Raw genomic sequence first — 19,433 nt, forward strand, 5'->3', positions numbered from 1 at the left:
GTCACTTTTCCAATGTTTATAACATGAGGTCACTTACTTGATAAATTTTAAAAGCTGGTCAGTTATCTTCTTAGCTGATCTTGCAATTACACTCTCAGGTTCATTAAATGTTCTGGCATTATGTTCTATATATCTGACTTCCCAAACTAATGCAGATAGCCTCCTTCAAAGTAAAAAGGCAATTTAAGGGTTAAAAAATGAAAAGACAGAAGTTACAAAAAAAGAAACCCAACATGATACATAATTAAACCATAGTGCCAAACAATGTTATAATGAATAACTTTCTAATGTTGCCAACTTGATCATAATCAAAAGTAATTATACTGGAAACTGAACTGCAGAGAATCTATTTAAGAACCAAAAGTCTTAACTGATCATTTAGTCACACCCAGAAAACCAAAGGAGCAACCTTCCCTTTTCTCACTGCCTATAGGTATATCTGAAGCTGTGAGACTCAAAAGAAGAAAATGTGTTAAATACTATCAAGTCTAAGAAAGCCAATCTCACAATAAACTGGCAAATTGGTTTCTGATCAAAGGCACGGTCCCAAGACTACAAGAGATAAATTAAATTAATATCAACAATGTGAACTGGGAGTTCCCATCGTGGCACAGAGGAAATGAACCCAACTAGGAACCACGAGGTTGAGGGTTTGATTCCTATCCTCAATCAGTGAGTTACAGATCTGGCGTTGTCATGAGCTGTGGTATAGGTCACAGATGCTGCTCGGATCTCACGCTGCTGTGGCTGTCGCCGGCATCTCTAGCTCCGATTAGACCCCTAGCCTGGGAACCTCCACATGCTGCAGGTGTGGCCCTAAAAAGCAAAAAGACCCCAAAAAACAAAACAATGTGAACTTAAGAAATGAGATTTTTTTTTGAGTTTCCTTTGTGGCGCAGCAAAAATGAATCTAATTAGTATCCATGAGGATGCGGGTTCCATCCCTGGCCACACTCAGTGGATTAAGGATCTGGCACTGCTGTGAGGTGTGGTGCGGATCACAGAGGAAGCTTGGCTCCCACGTTGCTGTGGCTGTGGTGTAGGCCGGCCGCTGCAGCTCCAATTTGACCCCTAGCCTGGGAACCTCCATATGTCAAGGGTATGGCCCTAAAGAAAAAAAGAAAGAAATGAGGTTTGTTTAAAAGATAATTTCTCAGTAGCTGAATCATAAAGAATAAAATACCATCAACCACTCTAAAAATAAACTGAGACTGGGAAACTTTTTTCAATGCTTGAGAAGACAGAGATAAAAAGTTGATGATTCCGGGGAATTAATCTTTCATATGCCAGAATCTAATTATTAACCAAATTTTGTATGTAAATGGAGGAGCTTTCGTAAGAAAAACAGACAATTAAAGACTGAGGAATGAAACATGGTATTTTTTTCTACCCATACCTCCCAAAGGTATCTAAATGCACGGTCTTACACACAGCACCAAGAAATGACTATAAGGGGAGAAGAGAATGAAACGGAAAACAGTGTCAATCAGCCCTCACTCCCCAACTTCACCATCAGCCACCCCTACCTCTGCTAACTCTAGTTGGTATGGTCAAATGTCATCTCAAACTAATTTTAAAGGAGGTTTCTACTCACCTGTAAAACCGATTAGTAAGTCTCATTCGAATGGTGTACAGATCAGTTGGATAGGCCACTACAGTACAGTACTTAGGGTATGTACACAGATCAACCGGGCCTGCAAAAGCTGCTGCTATATCTGTAATGGCAGAAGGAAAATTTTTTTTACCAATAAATCTCATCACCTCTATGTGAATTTTTCTACTAATCATTCATAAAACAGAGCTACATTTAACACTGCAGGCTTGACCAAAAAGCCACAAATAGAAACTGTAATAAAGAACAAAACCACAATTATACTATTTTACAATACTTTCATGGCAAAGAAAACTTGAACTTTTCACCATAAGAAAACTTACCAAGATTCAAAAGTTGATCTATACCACTAATAATTCGTTCACATTCTTCATCTCTCGATTTCTGACCCCATTCACCATCCTGGGGTTTGTAGAGCAATTTCTCTAGCTCATCTGAAGTGACAGAAATACTAGCTCCTAATTCTTCAGGTGGTTCAACTGTATTCCATTGAAAAAGAACAACAATAAAAAAATAAAAAAAAAAAATCAAACAAAAATCCAAATACACATTACGTTTACATTCCATTGTCCAAGTTTACAAACAAGATACTAATTCACGGGAAAAGTAGTTGCTTCACAGCAGAGAAGCCTGGCAGAAACCACCTAAATGAAGCTACCGTCCGCAGTAACAGGGCAAACAGCTATCTGGTGCCTCCGGATTACCATCCCTGAGAAGTTGACAGCATCCGTTTTCTGACACTCTTGCCAAATACGCAAACTCCAGATTCAAACAAGAGGAAACATCAGACAAACCCAAACTGAAGGAAATTCTACGAAGTGAGCAGCCAGTGCCCTTCGAAAGCGTGGCAGTAATGAAACACAATAGAAAGACTCATGGATCCAAGACTAAAGGAGACAGAGAAGACATGGCAGTGAGACGCAACGTGTGAAAGAGCATTAGGGCCATGGTGGAATCTGAACAAAGTCTCTAAGACTGTATCAACTGTATCAATAGCAGTTTTCTGATTTTGTTCAATGTACTATACTTAAGTAAAATGTTAACATTTGAGAAAACTGGGTATTCAGAAATTATCTGTACTCTTTCTGTAATATTCTTAAGTCAGAAATTATTTCAAAAATCAACTGTTTAAAAAGTGCAATAAAAATTGGTAATACAAGAGTGTGCACATTTTAAAAGAGGAAATGTAAATATTCGGAAAACATATTCTTGAAAACTATAAATAAAAGGGAAAAATGTCAACAGGACTAGAAGATAAGTGGATTGATCTAACAATCTGATCAGTAAAATAGTATTTATATTTTAATGTACATTTCCAAGACTGATAATAACGCAATTAAGCCTTTCTTCATATGCCTCTAAATTTATTTTTCTGTCTGCTCATGCTTTTTGATAGTTCTTCTAAAGGGCTACTAGCCTCATTAACATGTAAAATCTTTTTATGTAAGTGCTTTCATTCATTTGGTAACATTTACAAAGAAGCATCTATAAAAAGCAGTAAAAAGCACTGGTTGGTGCCAGATGGCTTAGGCTAGAATCTCAGCTCCTATTCTTTCTAGAGGTATGTGGCTTAGACAAGGTTCTGAAAACTAAGCTTTAGTTCCTTCATCTGTAAAATTACTAATAGAGCATCACTTCAGAGTAACATTAAGTGAATTGATACACAGGAAGTTCTTAGGAGCAGAGTAACACCTGGAAAAACCGTGGTTTTCACTTATCTATATATACTTTATACAATGAAAAACATCATCTCATAGTGTTAAGTATTATCTCTTACGATAGTGAGCCCAAATGAAAATTTAATGAGGGAGTTGCTACAACTTTGAAAAGTGTAGTTATTTTTTAAAGTTTTTTAAAAAAACACCTTATTTCCAAAGCAAAATAAGACAATAGCTGGAAATATGTCAGAGAATAAAACATAAAGGAAAAGACTTGACCCCTAAGGCAGACACAAGAAGAACACATGGAGCAAAGATTTCATGTGTCAAAAAATGGTGCAGGTGGAAGGACAAAAGGTTTTTGCAAGCTTTTACGCTGACTCAACACTGTTATCAAAGAAAGCCTGAGAGTATAAAGATGGGAGGCAAAAGATACACAGGGCACCCCCTCAAAAAGTTTAACAAGAGTGACATAATTCAGGAGCTAAAATGTTCAATAAAGCCAAATGAAAGATGTTCTAAGGCACAAAACGCCAATTCACACTTGAATGGAGACAGGAAGGAAGAAAAACTCCAACTGCTGAAGGAGGGGGAGTCCCTGGTGAATGAGTGAGTTAAGGATCTGGCGTTGTCACTGCTGTGGCGTGAGTTCATTCCGTGACCTGGGAACATTTGGATGCCATGGGCACAGCCAAAAAACAAAATTGTTGGAGAGGAAAAAAAAAAAAAATTGTTGGAGAGAATGAACCAAGTGTGAACAACAGATCCAAGAGAAGGTCAAAGCAGTGGGACAGCGAGCACTGCAGAAGGGGCTGCCCTGGGAAACAGACATCTGCCTCTCACAGGAAAGGAACAGACGAGCCCTAGCAGGACAGACCAGCTAAGGTAATGCGGAAGACAGGTGCAAGGAAGATTAGAGCTGTCCTTTGAAGAAGCAACAGGGTAACAGAATAAGGATGAGGAAAGGAGATGGAGGCTCCGTGAAGGAGGACAAGAGAAGACTAAAGCAGGTTGCCTGAGAAATGATAACGGGCAACTAAGACACAGACAAGCATCAAGCTAGAAACAGGATAAGAAGTAAGGAGTCAGAGAGACACAATTCTGCTGACTTCTTTTAGTAAAGCTCACAGTTACTATAATAATTTGAAACATTTCTCAAAGAACACAAATGTGCGCTATGTGCATTAGTAAGGTAAAAAACTGAAGCTATAAATGGAAAAGATTTTTATTACTTAAAAATTACAGGAGTTCCCTGGTGGCCTAGGAGTTAAGGATCTGGTGTTATCACTGCTACGATGCAGGTTCGATTCCTGACCCAGAAACCTCTGCATACCACAGGTGCAGCAAAAATAAATTTAAAAAAATTTTTTTAATTACATACCATTATCAGGTATTGGTTCCATGTCCCATGGGCTAAGTTTTTCAATTTCAGTATTGTCCCATCTGTTAAAACCAAAAAAGCCTGGTTAGCCTTTCAATAAAGACAATTTGTACCTCATAACTAAAGAGAGTAAACAAAAGATAGGAAATGCAGAAGTTAACCTCACTGCAGCAATGAAAGTTTAAATATTAACAGTAAGGTGGTTTTATTTCAGAATACATTGTAAGAAAGAAGGATAAAAACATGGTGGGTTCAAGGACAAAACCCGAAATCCTATGTGGCCTGCACTCAGGTAAGTGAGGAAAGACAGAGGGAAAGCCCTGAATGCCTCGCTTCAGAATGAGGGCTGTTTCCAGCCAATGGAAAGGCGGCAGAGACTTGTCTGAACAACGGAAAGGATGCAGTATGTGCCCCTAAACAATGATCCTGCAATACTGGGGTGAGGAAATGCCAGGAGGCTGCCAAGAAGGTCCCAGGGAAGCAAGCAGAACCTGTACCAAGGCGGGTCCTCACGAGCAGAAACCTGCCAGAGAGACACTGCACAGGTGCGACTGACAGGGCCTAACAAGTGCAGTGGTGTTTTTTTTTTTTAACCTGAAACACATACCACAACCTGCCACAATGAACAAACGTTTGTAGATGATTGGTTTTTATCTGCACACAGACCTAACAATGTAACACTGGAAATGGCTATCAGGGTACTGGGGCTGATACGGCTCCTGACTCAGCACCGTTCCAAACCACCAAGCGTCATCGATGATGGAACGGAACCTGTCACCTGTAGGAGAGAGGACCAAGTCTGAGACATCAATCTGCTAACATTTCCATTTTTAATTTATAAAATACCATGATACAGATACAGACAAAACAAATCAAATACTATTTTTTATCTTAAAATCAGCTATCCTTTTCCACTTAGCATCCATCTTCAGTGACAAAATGTAGGTCAGAAAGATACACTATGACACTCAGCAACTTACTGAAGGCATATAACCATATAATACAATAAAAGAGATGAAAGTGGTTTACAAACACGCTCCATTATTTAGTGGATTCAAACATCCACTCTAAAATAAGTTCTATTACAAAGAACAAAATTTAACACAACTCAAAAATCTTGTCAAACAATGTGTACTATCAATAAACACTTGTTTAGTAAGGGTATTAACATTTACGGAATAAAACAAATTACAAAAGTATGATCAGAACTTAACCTGTAATTATTCTAAAGTTGTTGCTATATAAATATCTCCACATAAAACGGTGTTCTAATTCTTAAGATTTCATAATAAAAATGAGGTCTAAATGAACCCCTGACAACACTTGCACATTTATTTTGAAAGAATTAAATATCGACATATCCCATGATCTCAGCATAACATACAAGCAGGCAAGCAGACCACTGGGGAGCTCCTAGTACCAAAGCACTGAAAAGAATGCTTCAACTGACTTCAGTGATTTTTAGATTATACATACACATTTCTAAATGTACTCTGTAACTGTTAACAGTGCTAGAGAAATAAACTGTATTTGATCTGTTTTACATATATTACAGAAGAAACAAATTGCGGTGATAACCATATCTCCTTTCTATCCATCCCACTGTTTTCAAAACAAAATCAACGAACGTGAAAAAGAAGTTATTTATCCTGCATTAATAATTCTTTGGTAGATTATAATTCTTTTAAGTTTCACAGAAACATTATCAATCAAAATTAAAGTTACATTTCACTCCCAAGAAAGAGACTATTTACACATAAATAGTCTTGACTAAAGAAAGTATGCTTAGGAATTCCCGTCGTGGCTCAGCGGTTAATGAACCCAACGAGCATCCATGAGGACGTGGGTTCAAGCCCTGGCCTCACTCAGTGGGTTAAAGATCTAGCACTGCTGTGGCTGTGGTGTAGGCCGGCAGCTACAGCTCTGATTTGACCCCTAGGCCTGGGAACCTCCGTATGCCGTGGATGCAGCCCTAAGAAGACAAAAAAAGAGAAAAGTATACTTACAATAAATTCTATAAAGCCAAAAAGAACAGCGATATCACAACTACTGGAGCTACACGTTTTGAAGTTCTTAATATGTTTTCAAATTGACATAAACATGACTTTTGGAGTTCCCGTCGTGGCGCAGTGGTTAACGAATCCGACTAGGAACCACGAGGTTGCGGGTTCGATCCCTGGCCTTGCTCAGTGGGTTAAGGATCTGGTGTTGCCATGAGCTGTGGTGTAGGTCGCAGACACTACTCGGATCTGGCGTTGCTATGGCTCTGGCTTAGGCCGGTGGTTATAGCTCCGATTCGACCCCTAGCCTGGGAACCTCCATATGCCGAGGGAGCGGCCCAAGAAATAGCAAAAAGACAAAAACAAACAAACAAACAAACAAAATAAATAAAAGTTTAAAAAAAAAAAATGACTTTTATGTATATTTTAATTTCAAAATCATAAGCCCCTTAATCCCACTTTTCTTCATAAGTAAAATTCAACTTTTGACAGTATTACCATAATATAGATATCTGCAAAACAACACAGCTTTAAAAAGAAGTCTTAATAAAAAAATTTTTTTTTTTGCTTTTTATGGCTGCACCTGCAGCATATGTAAGTTCCTAGGCAAGGGGTCAAATCAGAGCTGCAGCTGCTGGCCTACGCCACAGCCACAGCAACATGGGATCCAAGCCACTTCTGCAACCTACACCACAGCTCACTGCCACACTGGATCCTTAACCCACTGAGAGAGGAAGGGGATCAAACCCATGTCCTCATGGATTCTAGTTGAGTTCGTCATCACCGCACCACAACAGGAACTCCCAGAAGTGTTAACATATTTTAACAATAAACTTTTTTCTTTTTATGGCCACACCCTCAGTAAATGGAAGTTCCAGGCCAGGGACTGAATCCAAGCTACAGCTGCAGCAATGCTAGATCCTTTAATCCACTGCGCCAGGCCAGGGATCAAATTTGCACCTCCGCAGTGACCCAAGCTGCTGCAGTCAAATTCTTAACCCGTTCACTGTACCACAGGGAGAACTCCAACAATAAACTATTTTAATGGAAGGTATACACTGAAATTTTGATACAACACCATGGTTTCTGTCCAATTCTATAACATAAATAGCCTAATTTTAGCAAATACCAGTTAAAAAATTTGTTTCAATAAGTATCACTGCAATAACAATAAATCCAGCGGCATCATCTTGAGATACATAATATAAAAACATATGGTTATTACGACATCCAGTCTTTGATACTAAGAACTATGTAATATTTTTATTTTCTAATTATCCAATATTAGAAGATACTTTCAACTGAGATGAAAATAGTTCTTCAGTGTAAGACTAATAACTTTAAATTAAAAAGAGGCTTTAGGAGTTCCCATCATGGCTCAGTGGTTAACGAACCCGACTAAGAGCCATGAGGATGTGGGTTTGATCCCTGGTCTCCCTCAGTGGGTTAAGGATCCAGTGTAGCCATGAGCTGTGGTGTAGGTTGCAGATGCGGCTCGGATCTGGCGTTGCTGTGGCTGTGACGTAGGCTGGCAGCTATGGCTCTGATTCAACCACTAGCCTGGGAACCTCCATATGCCATGGGTGCGACCCTAGAAAGACAAAAGACTGGGGGGAAAAAGGAGGCTTTAAAAACTCATCCTTTCGTAATAAAAGTGGACTTTTCTATCCAAGATTTTCAAATAAATTTACGGTGGCTAATCGAGACTAGGATAAACATCTGCTGAATAAAAAGTTCTCAATATAGCAAAAAATAGAAATAAGCAACTTCCTGTAATAGCACTGATCAAATTTTAGGAGATAGGTAAAATTTTGCAGAGGAGCAAAAACAAATTGACTATTATAGGGAGTTCCCATCGTGGCGCAGTGGTTAACGCATCCGACTGGGAACCAAGAGGTTTCAGGTTCCATCCCTGGCCGTGGGTTAAGGATCTGGCGTTGCCGTGAGCTGTGGTGTGGGTCGCAGACGCAGCTCGGATCCCACGTTGCTGTGGCTCTGGCATAGGCCGACGGCTACAGCTCCAATTAGACCCCTAGCCTGGGAACCTCCATATGCCACGGGAACAGCTCAATAAAACACGAAAAGACAAAAAAAAAAAAAAAAAAAAAAAAAAAAGATTATAGACAATGTGGTACAATAAATTCGCAACCTCAAAAATAAAACAAAACCTACTGAATTACAAAGGGTAGTTGGGAATCAATGTCTAGCCTTTACCTGCAGAGAATTAAAGTTAAAAATTCTCTTTTTAATTGAAGTATAGTTGATTTACAATGTTGTGTTAATTTCTGCTGTATAACAAAGTAATTTGGTCAGACATAAATATACTTTCTTTTTAATATTCTTTTCCATTATGGTTTATCACAGGATACTGAATTTAGTTCCGTGTACCCTACAGTAGAACCTTGTTTTTTGTCCTAAAATTTTTTTTTTGAATAGGCATGTTGATAGAACAAACTGAGAGCTTCTAATTTTCACATTTAGTTAAAAAACTATAAAGTTCTTTGGGACCTGGCTGTATGACATTAATTCCCACATATTTCAGCTGTCTAGTTTGGTTTTTCACTGTGTTTTGGATTTTTCCAGTGGCTAGATGCTCTTTCTCAAGAAAAATTTCTTTTACTTCTAGTCCCCAAAGCAACGCTATTTATTATTTGTGTGAAATTTTCAATTAAAAAGAGTCTTCAAGAGCAACCACTCACTGATAATCTTTCATTCCATTTCAAACAGAGATGGCTTAGGAAATATACGTTAAATTTACCTATTTGTATTGCCTATAGAAAAAGGCAGCAGAAACTGAGAAAATTAATGAGGTCTTAACATCACTTATGAATGTGTACACCAGCTCAAACAGCCTAGGTAAAACTTAATATTCCGCTAAAACTATAAAAGCAGAATGAGCTTTCCTAGGTGATCAGTCAAACTCAATACATGACCTCCCCAGAGAGCATCACACACTGAAAATACACGTACACCTGAGAAACAGGTTTTACAGCTGCTGACAGATAGTACCTGGTACAATTACTGTCATCAATTATATCCTGAGGAGGTTAATGACCCAAACACATCTAAGCAAGTGAGCCCGCCAGCCTGCCTTGAATGGTCATCAGGAAAAACACATTCAACTAAGTGCCTACATTTAGGCTGATTTTATTTTCTGTCCACCCATGTAATTCATGGTTATAAAGCATAAGTATAATATAAACTTTTTATTTTTTAAAGGCATAGTTTCCTCAAGCCAACCTATTTAAGTCTGGGTTGATATGATATCAAAGGTAAGATGTACTGGTATTCCACAACATTCAAAATCCTCATTATTTTTCAGCTTTCTGATTTACATCACAGGATAATTTCATCAATTACACCAGCATCACATTAAAGATAGAGGTAATGCAGTGTGAGTAAGCTGGAAAGGAAATAAAGTCTACTCTAGCCTACAGTAGAAGAGTAAAAAACCATCACCCCAAAATGTCATGTATCATACCAAGCCCCAAACAAAATATACTTATCACAAGCAGCATCACAACCAAAGAAATCAGATCAATAAAATGAGAGATTAATTTCTCAAGGCATATATATAAAACTCAGTAAGGACAGACTTACAAGACTGCCAGTTCCTCTGTCTTGCTTCATCATAAAACTGACGCAGCACAAGAAAGTCTATAACATCTGGCATGTCATGATACCTAAACAAAAAAAAAAAGATTATTAAATTTCCTTCACAGCAGGTTATACTCTAAAGCAACAAGGTCTGAAAGAGATACAATGGGAGCCACCACATATATAATTTTGAATTTTTGGCCGTACCTATGGCACATGGAAGTTCCTGGGCCAAGCAAGACTCAAACCTGCACCACAGCAAGCTGCAGTGACAATGCCAGCTCCTTAACCTGCTGTGTCACAGGAGAACTCCTCTCCTACAATTTTTAATATTTGACTAGCATTATTACAGTTAAAAGAACCCAGTGAAAGGAATTCTAACAGTGTATTTTATTTAACCCAAGATACCCTCAATACTGTTTCACCACATAACCAACACAAAATACGGAGGTATTTTACATCCACTTTCTTCACAGCAAGCCTTCAAAATCCAGTGTGCACATGTGCATCACACTCGGTTCAAGTGCTCAAGAGCTACATATGGCTAACACCTACCATACGGAACAGAGCCTTAGCAAATTATTTATTCTAACATATTCTCAAAAACAAATGCAGGAGTTCGGAGCTCCCGTTGTGGTGCAGTGGTTAACGAATCCGACTAGGAACCATGAGGTTGCCGGTTCGGTCCCTGCCCTTGCTCAGTGGGTTAACGATCCGGCATTGCCATGAGCTGTGGTGTAGGTTGCAGACACGGCTCGGATCCCGCGTTGCTGTGGCTCTGGCGTAGGCTGGTGGCTACAGTTCCGATTAGACCCCTAGCCTGGGAACCTCCATATGCCTGGGAACCTCCATATGCCATGGGAGCGGCCCAAGAAATAGCAAAAAGACAAAAAAAAAAAAAAAAAATGCAGGAGTTCCCGTTGTGGCTCAGTGGTAACGAACCTGACTACCATCAATGAGGACGCAGTTTCAATCCCTGGCCTCGATCAGTGGGTTAAGAATCCAGCATTGCTGTGAGCTATGGTGTAGGTAACAGATGCAGCTCGGATCCTGCGTTGCTGTGGCTTGTGATGCAGGCCTGCAGGTATAGGTCCGATTTGACCCTTAGCCTGGGAACGTCCATAAGCCAGTGTAGCCCTAAAAAAGACAAAGACAAAAACAAATGCAGAAACTACATTTAGGCTGGAGTTCTCTACACATTTTTGTTTTGTTTTGTTTTTTATGAACGCACCCATGGCATGCGGAGGTTCCCAGGCTCGGTGTCTAATGGGAGCTGTAGCGGCCAACATACGCCAGAGCCATAGCAACTCGGGATCCGAGCCGCGTCTGCAACCTACACCACAGCTCACGGCAGCGCCGGATGCTTAACCCACTGAGCACGGCCAGAGATCAAATCAGTGTCCTCATGGCTCCCATTCGGGGTTGCCCTCTGCACAGTTAAGTGGCATGGAGAGGGTGTCCAACGTGCCCACGTCCAGCTGCTGCTGCTGCACCACTGCTTGCACTTCCAGCGTGTCCCACCCTGAGAACTTCAACTCACTCGCAGGCCATCCACAGCACTCTATCATCACCCTACAGCTGAATGGAAAGGGCAAGCTGTTCCGCAAGAGGGGAAATCTAAATTGAAATAATTCCATTCTTAAAAAGTAACACAGGAGGAGTTCCCGTCATGGCTCAGTGGTTAACGAATCCAACTAGGAACCATGAAGTTGCAGGTTCATCCCTGGCCTCGCTCAGTGGGTTAAGGATCCGGCATTGCTGTGAGCTGTGGTGTAGGTTGCAGACACGGCTCAGATCTGGTGTCGCTGTGGCTCTGGCGTAGGCAGGTGGCTACAGCTCCAATTAGACCCCCAGACTGGGAACCTCCATATGCCATGTGTGCAGCCCTAGAAAAGACAGAAAGACCAAGACCAAAAAAAAAAAAGTAACACATACCTAATAGAGAAAGATTTGTCCATAAGTTTTCCCGTTGCAGGATCTATAAACGCTAGTTTGAGGCAACAGAGTGTAGGGGGCCCAACTTCATACCGTATTCCAACTATTTTGACCAATTCTTGATCCTTTAACAGATATTTTTTAAAAAATAAATGGTTAAAATAAAGTAATTCCTGAAGACTATAATTCTCCATGTATTGCCAAATTAAGTCAGCTCACAATTTAGGATTCCAAACCAGAAGGGGGGTTAATTTAACATTAACTATAATCATTTTTGATAATCTTTGCATATTTTTTTGAAGACACATATTTAACACTGTTTCTAACATAAGGAATATACTCACTTTAGAAAAAGCACAATCAAAGTTTAGGTAGGAACACACAAATCACCCATCAGCTCAGTATCTAAAGACAGTCACTGTGAACAACTGGAGTTTCCTTCTGGTTTTCTTCTCTTTCTCGAGACACATTTTCATTTATCCAATTTTGTATTATGGAAATCAAAATATATAAGCATTTGGCTTATTAAATGTTCTTCAAAAACTTGATATGAAATTTCTACCTAGTACATTTCACAAAGTATTTATTGAGACTCAAATGTGTTTTGTGACCTATTCCAGGAAGTAGCAACAAGACGGTGAACAGGAAAACTTCCTACGTGACAGTTTCCTACCCATTAATGCATGTCTCATCATCAGCCTTCCCCTACTGTATTTCCTTAATACTAAGAAATGAGATCATTCACCTGTCTATTCACTCTACAAATATGTTATTGTCACAATGTACCAAAGTGCTAAAAATACAACTGATTCTCATTATTGGCAGCTTTCTTATTATTCTACAGAGCCACCTAAAACGGCGAATTAGTTAATACTTGAATCACTGCTCCTGGAGGAAATACAGGGTCAGGTTGCTTACAGGCCTCCAGTCACAACATTCCAGTTACCTAATCTTGTTCTACGTGAACGTCTGTGTAAAGACACCCCATTTAATAAACACTGTTGACTCATTAACACTGAACTCACGGTCAACAGCACTACAACTCATGCCTAAATGAAGCTAACCTGACCCTCACGTTTTCTCCATAAAGTAAATCATGACTTTCTTGCAATTATTAACAGGAGACAGCACTTAAGCGCTATGCTTGGGGGCATTTTAAATAGCAAGTCACCACCAAAAAGCACAAAAATATGAAAATTTTTCAACGTGGCATTAAATGGACTATGAAAAGAACACTTATTTACGACATGAGAGCTCAATGAGAAAGGCATCAGCTTGTGCAGCCTCAGCTGGGAACACAGTGGGTAGGCAAATCAGGATTTTTGCCACTCTCTGGGTGTCTACAAATGACCGGAAAGCATCTTGAGTATTGATTTTGGTAAATAGCATATGATGAGGAGGCAAATTCGCAAATACAGAATCCACGAATAATGAGGATCAATTGTACTCAGGTACATAGCAGTTAAGTGAAAAAGACATAAAGCTTAAAGTATCCAAAGCCAAATTCATAGAAGCAGAGCCATTAGGATGAATATGAGTGTTAAAAACTACTATCTTTGTTAAAATAATTATTTTCACCTTCTGACACTTAACGAAAGTGTCAAAAACATGTACGTACAAAGAATAGAACCATTCACAATACTATTCTACATATAACCACCACTGACATTTTAATGCATTTCTTTTGGTTGACCATATGTCTTTAAATTTCTATCATAACCACAGACAGAATTTTGCATCCAGTTTTTCCTATTGGTAACACACTATTAAAATACTCATTCAGCAAGTATTTTATTTTATTTATTTTTTATTTTTTTGTCTTTTTTTTGCCTTTTCTAGGGCTGCTCCCCGCAGCATATGGAGGTTCCCAGGCTAGAGGTCCAACCGGAGCTGCAGCCGCCGGCCTACACCAGGGCCACAGCAACGTGGAATCCAAGCCGCGTCTGCAACCTACACCACAGCTCACGGCAACGCTGGATCCTTAACCCACTGAGCAAGGCCAGGGACCGAACCCGAAACCTCATGGTTCCTAGTCGGATTCGTTAACCACTGCGCCATGACGGGAACTCCATCAGCAAGTATTTTAAAAGCCTCAGTTATATGGTAGGGTCTACACAGTAGGCAACCATGTGAATAGACTATGGTCTGGTTCATTCAGTACTGTGGGATACTTGCATTTTTTTCTAATTTTTTGTTTTTATAAACAGCGATACGGAATTACTTTGCTCATAAATGCGCATGTGCTTCTGGTGGTTTCCTAAATTACCAAAAGTAAAATGGCTGGTTTAAAAACTCTACATATTTTCAGTTTCAACTCCAACTGCCAAGACGACCCTCTAGAAAGCTTAGACTCATTTCTTGCACCCTATCACCAAGTCCTTTTTTTTCCCTCTTTAGGGCCTCGCCTGGAGCATATGAAGTTCCCAAGCTAGGGGTCGAACTGGAGCTGCAACTCCGGACCTATACCAGGGCCACAGCAACATGGGATCCTTAACCCACTGAGCGAGGCCAGAGATCAAACCCAAATCCTCATGGGCACTAGGTTGGGTTCTTAACTCACTGAGCCACAATGGAAACTCCTTATCACCAAGTTGAATAACTGCTAACAAACCAAAATCTTTGCTACTTATTAAAACATGGTACTTTCTTTCCTTAAATGTGTTAAAATTAAAAATTATAAAATTGGGAGTTCCTATCATGGCTCAGCGGAAACGAATCTGACTAGTATCCATGAGGACAAAGGTTTGATCCCCGGCCTCGCTCAGTGGGTTAAGGATCCGGCATTGCCATGATCGTAGGTGTAGGTTGCAGACAAGGCTCAGATCTAGTGTTGCTATGACGGTGGTGTAGGCCAGGAGCTACAGCTCCACTCCGATTCGACCCCTAGCCTGGGAACCCCCATATGCCCCTTGGGCGCAGCCCTAAAAAAAGACAATTTAAAAAAATTATAAAATTGGTTAAATACAGGTAAGCTAAAGTTTTTTATGTATGAGGTTGAAACTTTTTCCAATTTGTATTTGTTTTTTGGAATACTTGCACTCCTTTTGAAAATCTTTGCTGGGTATAAACATATAAAGATTAATGATCTATATGGCTAAGCCGCCTCCCAAGCAATACACAGAGTTCTTGCTAAGCATGTCATTCTACTGGACCTTAAGGCTTAGCAGGCAAAAGCAAAAATGTTTTTAAGCTGGAAATTAAGAGACAGATAGTAATAAAATATGCCTCCAGCAGCTTTTTTTAATGGATTTATACACAATTTACCTATTTATGTGCTAAATGATAATTTAATAATACCAGCCATCATCTTACCCTAAGATCCATTTTTCTCCATGGCTCCTTATTAGGGTTCAGTTCATAAATGTTATTTCTTCTGACAGCCTCAATATAAGCTTCATGACCCTGTCGAAAATATATCACCTACAAAAGGGAAGCGTACATTTAAAAATAAAAACCTAACAGTAATGTTATTTCTATGTTCCATATTCATGTTTTCAAATTTTATTACTCTCACCTCATCACCCATTTGAGGAACAAAAGGAGACTTTCGAAGTGTGGTGTCTGTTATCCAAACTGGAGGATGATACTCATACAAATGTTCCACGTCTGCACGCTCTGCCGGAGTCGCCCGCCGCAAGTTCTGCCAAGGGGAGGAGGACAGGTTTAGCAGAGCAGAAAGGGGCAGCATGGGCTGTTTTAACTGACATACAAAAGAAACTTCACCATTCAGAATGTCTATTTTATTGGCATATCACCTAGTGATTAGCTTTTTTTTTTTTTTTTTTGTCTTTTTGCCATTTCTTGGGCCGCTCCTGCGGCATATGGAGGTTCCCAGGCTAGGGGTCGAATCGGAGCTGTAGCCACTGGCCTACACCAGAGCCACAGCAACGCGGGATCCGAGCCGCGTCTGCATCCTACACCACAGCTCACAGCAACGCCGGATCGTTAACCCACTGAGCAAGGGCAGGGATCGAACCCACAACTTCATGGTTCCTAGTCGGATTCGTTAACCACTGCGCCACGATGGCAACTCCATAATTAGCTTTTAAATAGCATACATATTTGGTTCTTTAATATACATAGGAACATTATCAGCTGCACAAGCATTAAAGATCTACCCAGCACTTTCTAAGCATCTCCTGAATTTCTAACGGATTCTTCATCCTATGAAAGAGACCTAACTTCCGACCTAAATCCTCGTCAACACACTACATGTGCTTTCTCAAGACCTCACTCTGAATTTTACCAGAGACTAATCACCACAGGGAGTCTCCTGCTGATTTGAGATTTCAAGAAGGGTAATTTTAAGCTATGACCACAAATCGTTACTGCTCCTCCCTTCCTCTAGGAGGTGGAGCCCAAGTCTCCTCGACTTGAGAGTGGGCTCCAACTGCTTCTTTTAAACAGAATAAAGAAGTGACAATGTGCTACTTCTGAGACTAGGTCATAAGAGGCTTACCCCTTGCTTAATTTTTGGATCACTTGCTCTAGAGACAATCAGCTATCATGTCATGAGCTATCACGTAACGAAGACACTCAAGCAGCCCTATGGAGAGGCCTATGTGGTGAGGAACTGAGGCCACCAACCGTGTGACACGTGAATAAACTTCAAAGAAGATCATCCACCCCGAGCCAAGCCTTCAGACAACTGCAGCCCAAGCCAACAGGATGACTGCAGCCTCATGAGCCCAAAATCACCTCATCAGCTCCCAAATACCTGATTTCTCAAAACACGAAACAATATGTTTATCGTTTTTAAGCAGCTAAGTGTCAGGGCGATCAGTTACGCAGCAATAGATACCTTATACAAAGACAAAGCATCTTGAAAAAACAACAGGTACCTGTATGACCAAAAGCACGTGCACTTACAACATATAAGAACATTACAATTAGCAGAAAAGCAGGAAGACAGAGTATGTCAAATGAAAATGGGAAACATAACAATGACATATAAAACAGGAAGAAAGGACTTTAAAATGCCTTCCAGTATGTATTTGGTGCTGAAACTGATAGGAGAAAATGAAAGTTATGATGGGGTTCTGAGCAAACTCAAGCTTTCCCTTGAAGTTAGAGATTCAGAAAAGTGTAAGTGCCAAGTCCGACTCAGAGCAGATTAGATTGAGAAGTGGGTTTGGGGGAGTTTTTTGGTTTTTCCATGGCCACATTTGCAGCATATGGAAGTTCCCAGACCAGGGGTCGAATCGGAGCTGTAGCTGGGGCCTACACCAGAGCCAGAGCCACACCAGATCCAAGACTACAGCAACACTGGATCCTTAACACACTAAGCCAGGCCAGGGATCAAACCACATCCTCACAGAGACAACATCAGGCCCTTAACCCACTGAGCCACAACAGGAACTCCTAGATAGAGAAGTTTTAGTTTAATAAAGTAGCTTTCCCAAATAAGTTTGTTTGCATTTTACATTTGACTCCTGATACCATAACATTACCAACCTCCCCCCCCCCCCCCCCCCGCAAAAAAGGCTCCAATTTCCCAAAGATTCCTAACTTCTAAATATGGACAGAAACTATAAAGTGGAGGCAGAAGCTGTTTTTAAAGATGTACTTTTCTTACCTCTTTTTTAGACTTATTTTCTTTCTTTCTCTTTCGCCTCCTTTTTGGAGGAGACAAATTCTCGGTAGAGACTTCATCCTCTGAACTACTGCAAAAGCGAGTAACTCGCCGACGAGATGACGTTCGTAAAGGAGGCTGCAGGTTGATGCCTGCGTCAGCTGTCCAGTCGGAATATCTAGATGAAGAGTCACTAGAAAAGGAAAATATTTTAAGTTGTATCAAACTGAATCTAAGCCCCAATGGTAATTAATCCCACAAACTTAAGAGAGGAGGAGGGACAGGAAAGAGGAAAAAAAAGATCCTAGGAAGATTCAACTGACCAATCTGCCCTCACTATCAACAGACATCATGACCAAAGAACATGAGAAAGAGAAAAATCTTCACTGACATTGGAAATTAGGAAAAGATATAACCCTGACAAGTTTTTGCTGTTGTTGTTTTTGGTTTTTTGGCTATACTCGTGGCATATGGAAGTTCCCAGGCCAGGGATCAAACCTGCACCTCTGCAGTGACCTGAGCCACTGCAGTCAGAGCCTCAACCCACTGCGCCACAGCCAGAATTTTCTGCGAAGTTTTTTTAGGTATAATTTGGATGCAACCTCATGGAAGACAACATTTAGAGCCAACTAATAATTCTCCTTTCCAAAAATAAGGTACAGTTATGAAAGCAGAAGAGATGGTGCATAACATATGAATTGCACTCCTCCTAAGTAGGAGGAGGCCCAGAAATAGATTAGAAATTTTCACTGGAATGACAAGCCATCAGTGAATACCCTGAGAGGCACAAGGAAAGCACAGCTACACCAAAGAGAAAGCTGGAAATAGTCAAAGCTTCTTGCCAAGAGGAGGACTCTCCGTCACAGGAGAAAAGAGCCTAGAGATATGGAGCAAGGGCAGAGTCAATTAAGAAACCAGATCTAGAAAAGCAGCCCCTGGCACACTACGAGCTTCAGCAAACACAGAAGAGGATAAAGGGCCCTCTACTGGGGCCTTCATTACCCAACCATATACCTCCCAGGCTCAATAAAACATGCATTTCCAAAAGCTATGTACTCTAAATACTGTTTTTGTATTATACTTTCAGTTAAATTAAAAGATAATGAGTTCCGTCATGGCTCAGTGGTAGCGAACCCGACCAATATCCACGAGGACATGGGTTCAATCCCTGGGGTTAAGGACCTGGCATTGCTGTGAGGTGTGGTGTAGGTCACAGACTCAGCTCGGATCCGGCGTGGCTGATTGTGGTGTAGGCCAGCAGCTGCAGCCCCAATTCCAAGACCCCTATCCTGGGAACTTCCATGTGTCTAGGGTACAGGCCTAAAAAGACAAAAAAAAAAAAAAGAAAGAAAGAAAGAAAGAAAGAAAAATACAATGAACAACGAATGTTGAGACTGAAAAGACAATGGTAAAGTGGAAAAGTGCTGTTTAACAGGTGCTCTGTCTCAGTGCCGCGAGATGAGATGAGTTCTGGAGATGGGGTGCACGACATGTGAACGTACTTATTAACACTATTGTTAAAAATAGTTACAGTGGTAAAATTCTACATTCTGTCTATTTCACCACAATTAGAATTAAATTAAAAACCAAAAACAGGGAGCACTCTGGTGGCACAGCAGGTTAAGGACCTAACATTGTAGCAGCTGTGGCACAGGATGGATCCCTTCCCCCAGAACTT

General features: G+C 40.4%; 1 protein-coding gene across 3 annotated transcripts in view; it reads right to left on the reverse strand.

Moving 5' to 3' along the window:
• The window catches only part of BRWD1 (bromodomain and WD repeat domain containing 1), a 120,993-nt gene that overhangs the window by 35,594 nt on the left and 65,966 nt on the right, over positions 1–19,433 (reverse strand). For all 3 annotated transcript variants that reach the window (XM_021070989.2, XM_021070988.2, XM_084992149.1), the window contains exons 23-32: positions 17,759–17,948; positions 15,698–15,823; positions 15,496–15,603; positions 12,184–12,308; positions 10,252–10,334; positions 5,318–5,429; positions 4,652–4,713; positions 1,936–2,091; positions 1,595–1,715; positions 38–163 (exon numbers count right to left, since the gene is read on the reverse strand). In XM_021070989.2, coding sequence (XP_020926648.2) covers positions 38–163; positions 1,595–1,715; positions 1,936–2,091; positions 4,652–4,713; positions 5,318–5,429; positions 10,252–10,334; positions 12,184–12,308; positions 15,496–15,603; positions 15,698–15,823; positions 17,759–17,948 — 1,209 coding nt within the window. The remainder of the gene's footprint in view (positions 1–37; positions 164–1,594; positions 1,716–1,935; positions 2,092–4,651; positions 4,714–5,317; positions 5,430–10,251; positions 10,335–12,183; positions 12,309–15,495; positions 15,604–15,697; positions 15,824–17,758; positions 17,949–19,433) is intronic.

This window comes from Sus scrofa, chromosome 13, assembly GCF_054392235.1.
Source record: "Sus scrofa isolate SSC_HxYL_T2T_F1_AM1 chromosome 13, Sscrofa_HxYL_maternal_Yorkshire_Landrace_v2.0, whole genome shotgun sequence".
Taxonomy (NCBI): Eukaryota; Metazoa; Chordata; class Mammalia; order Artiodactyla; family Suidae; genus Sus; species Sus scrofa.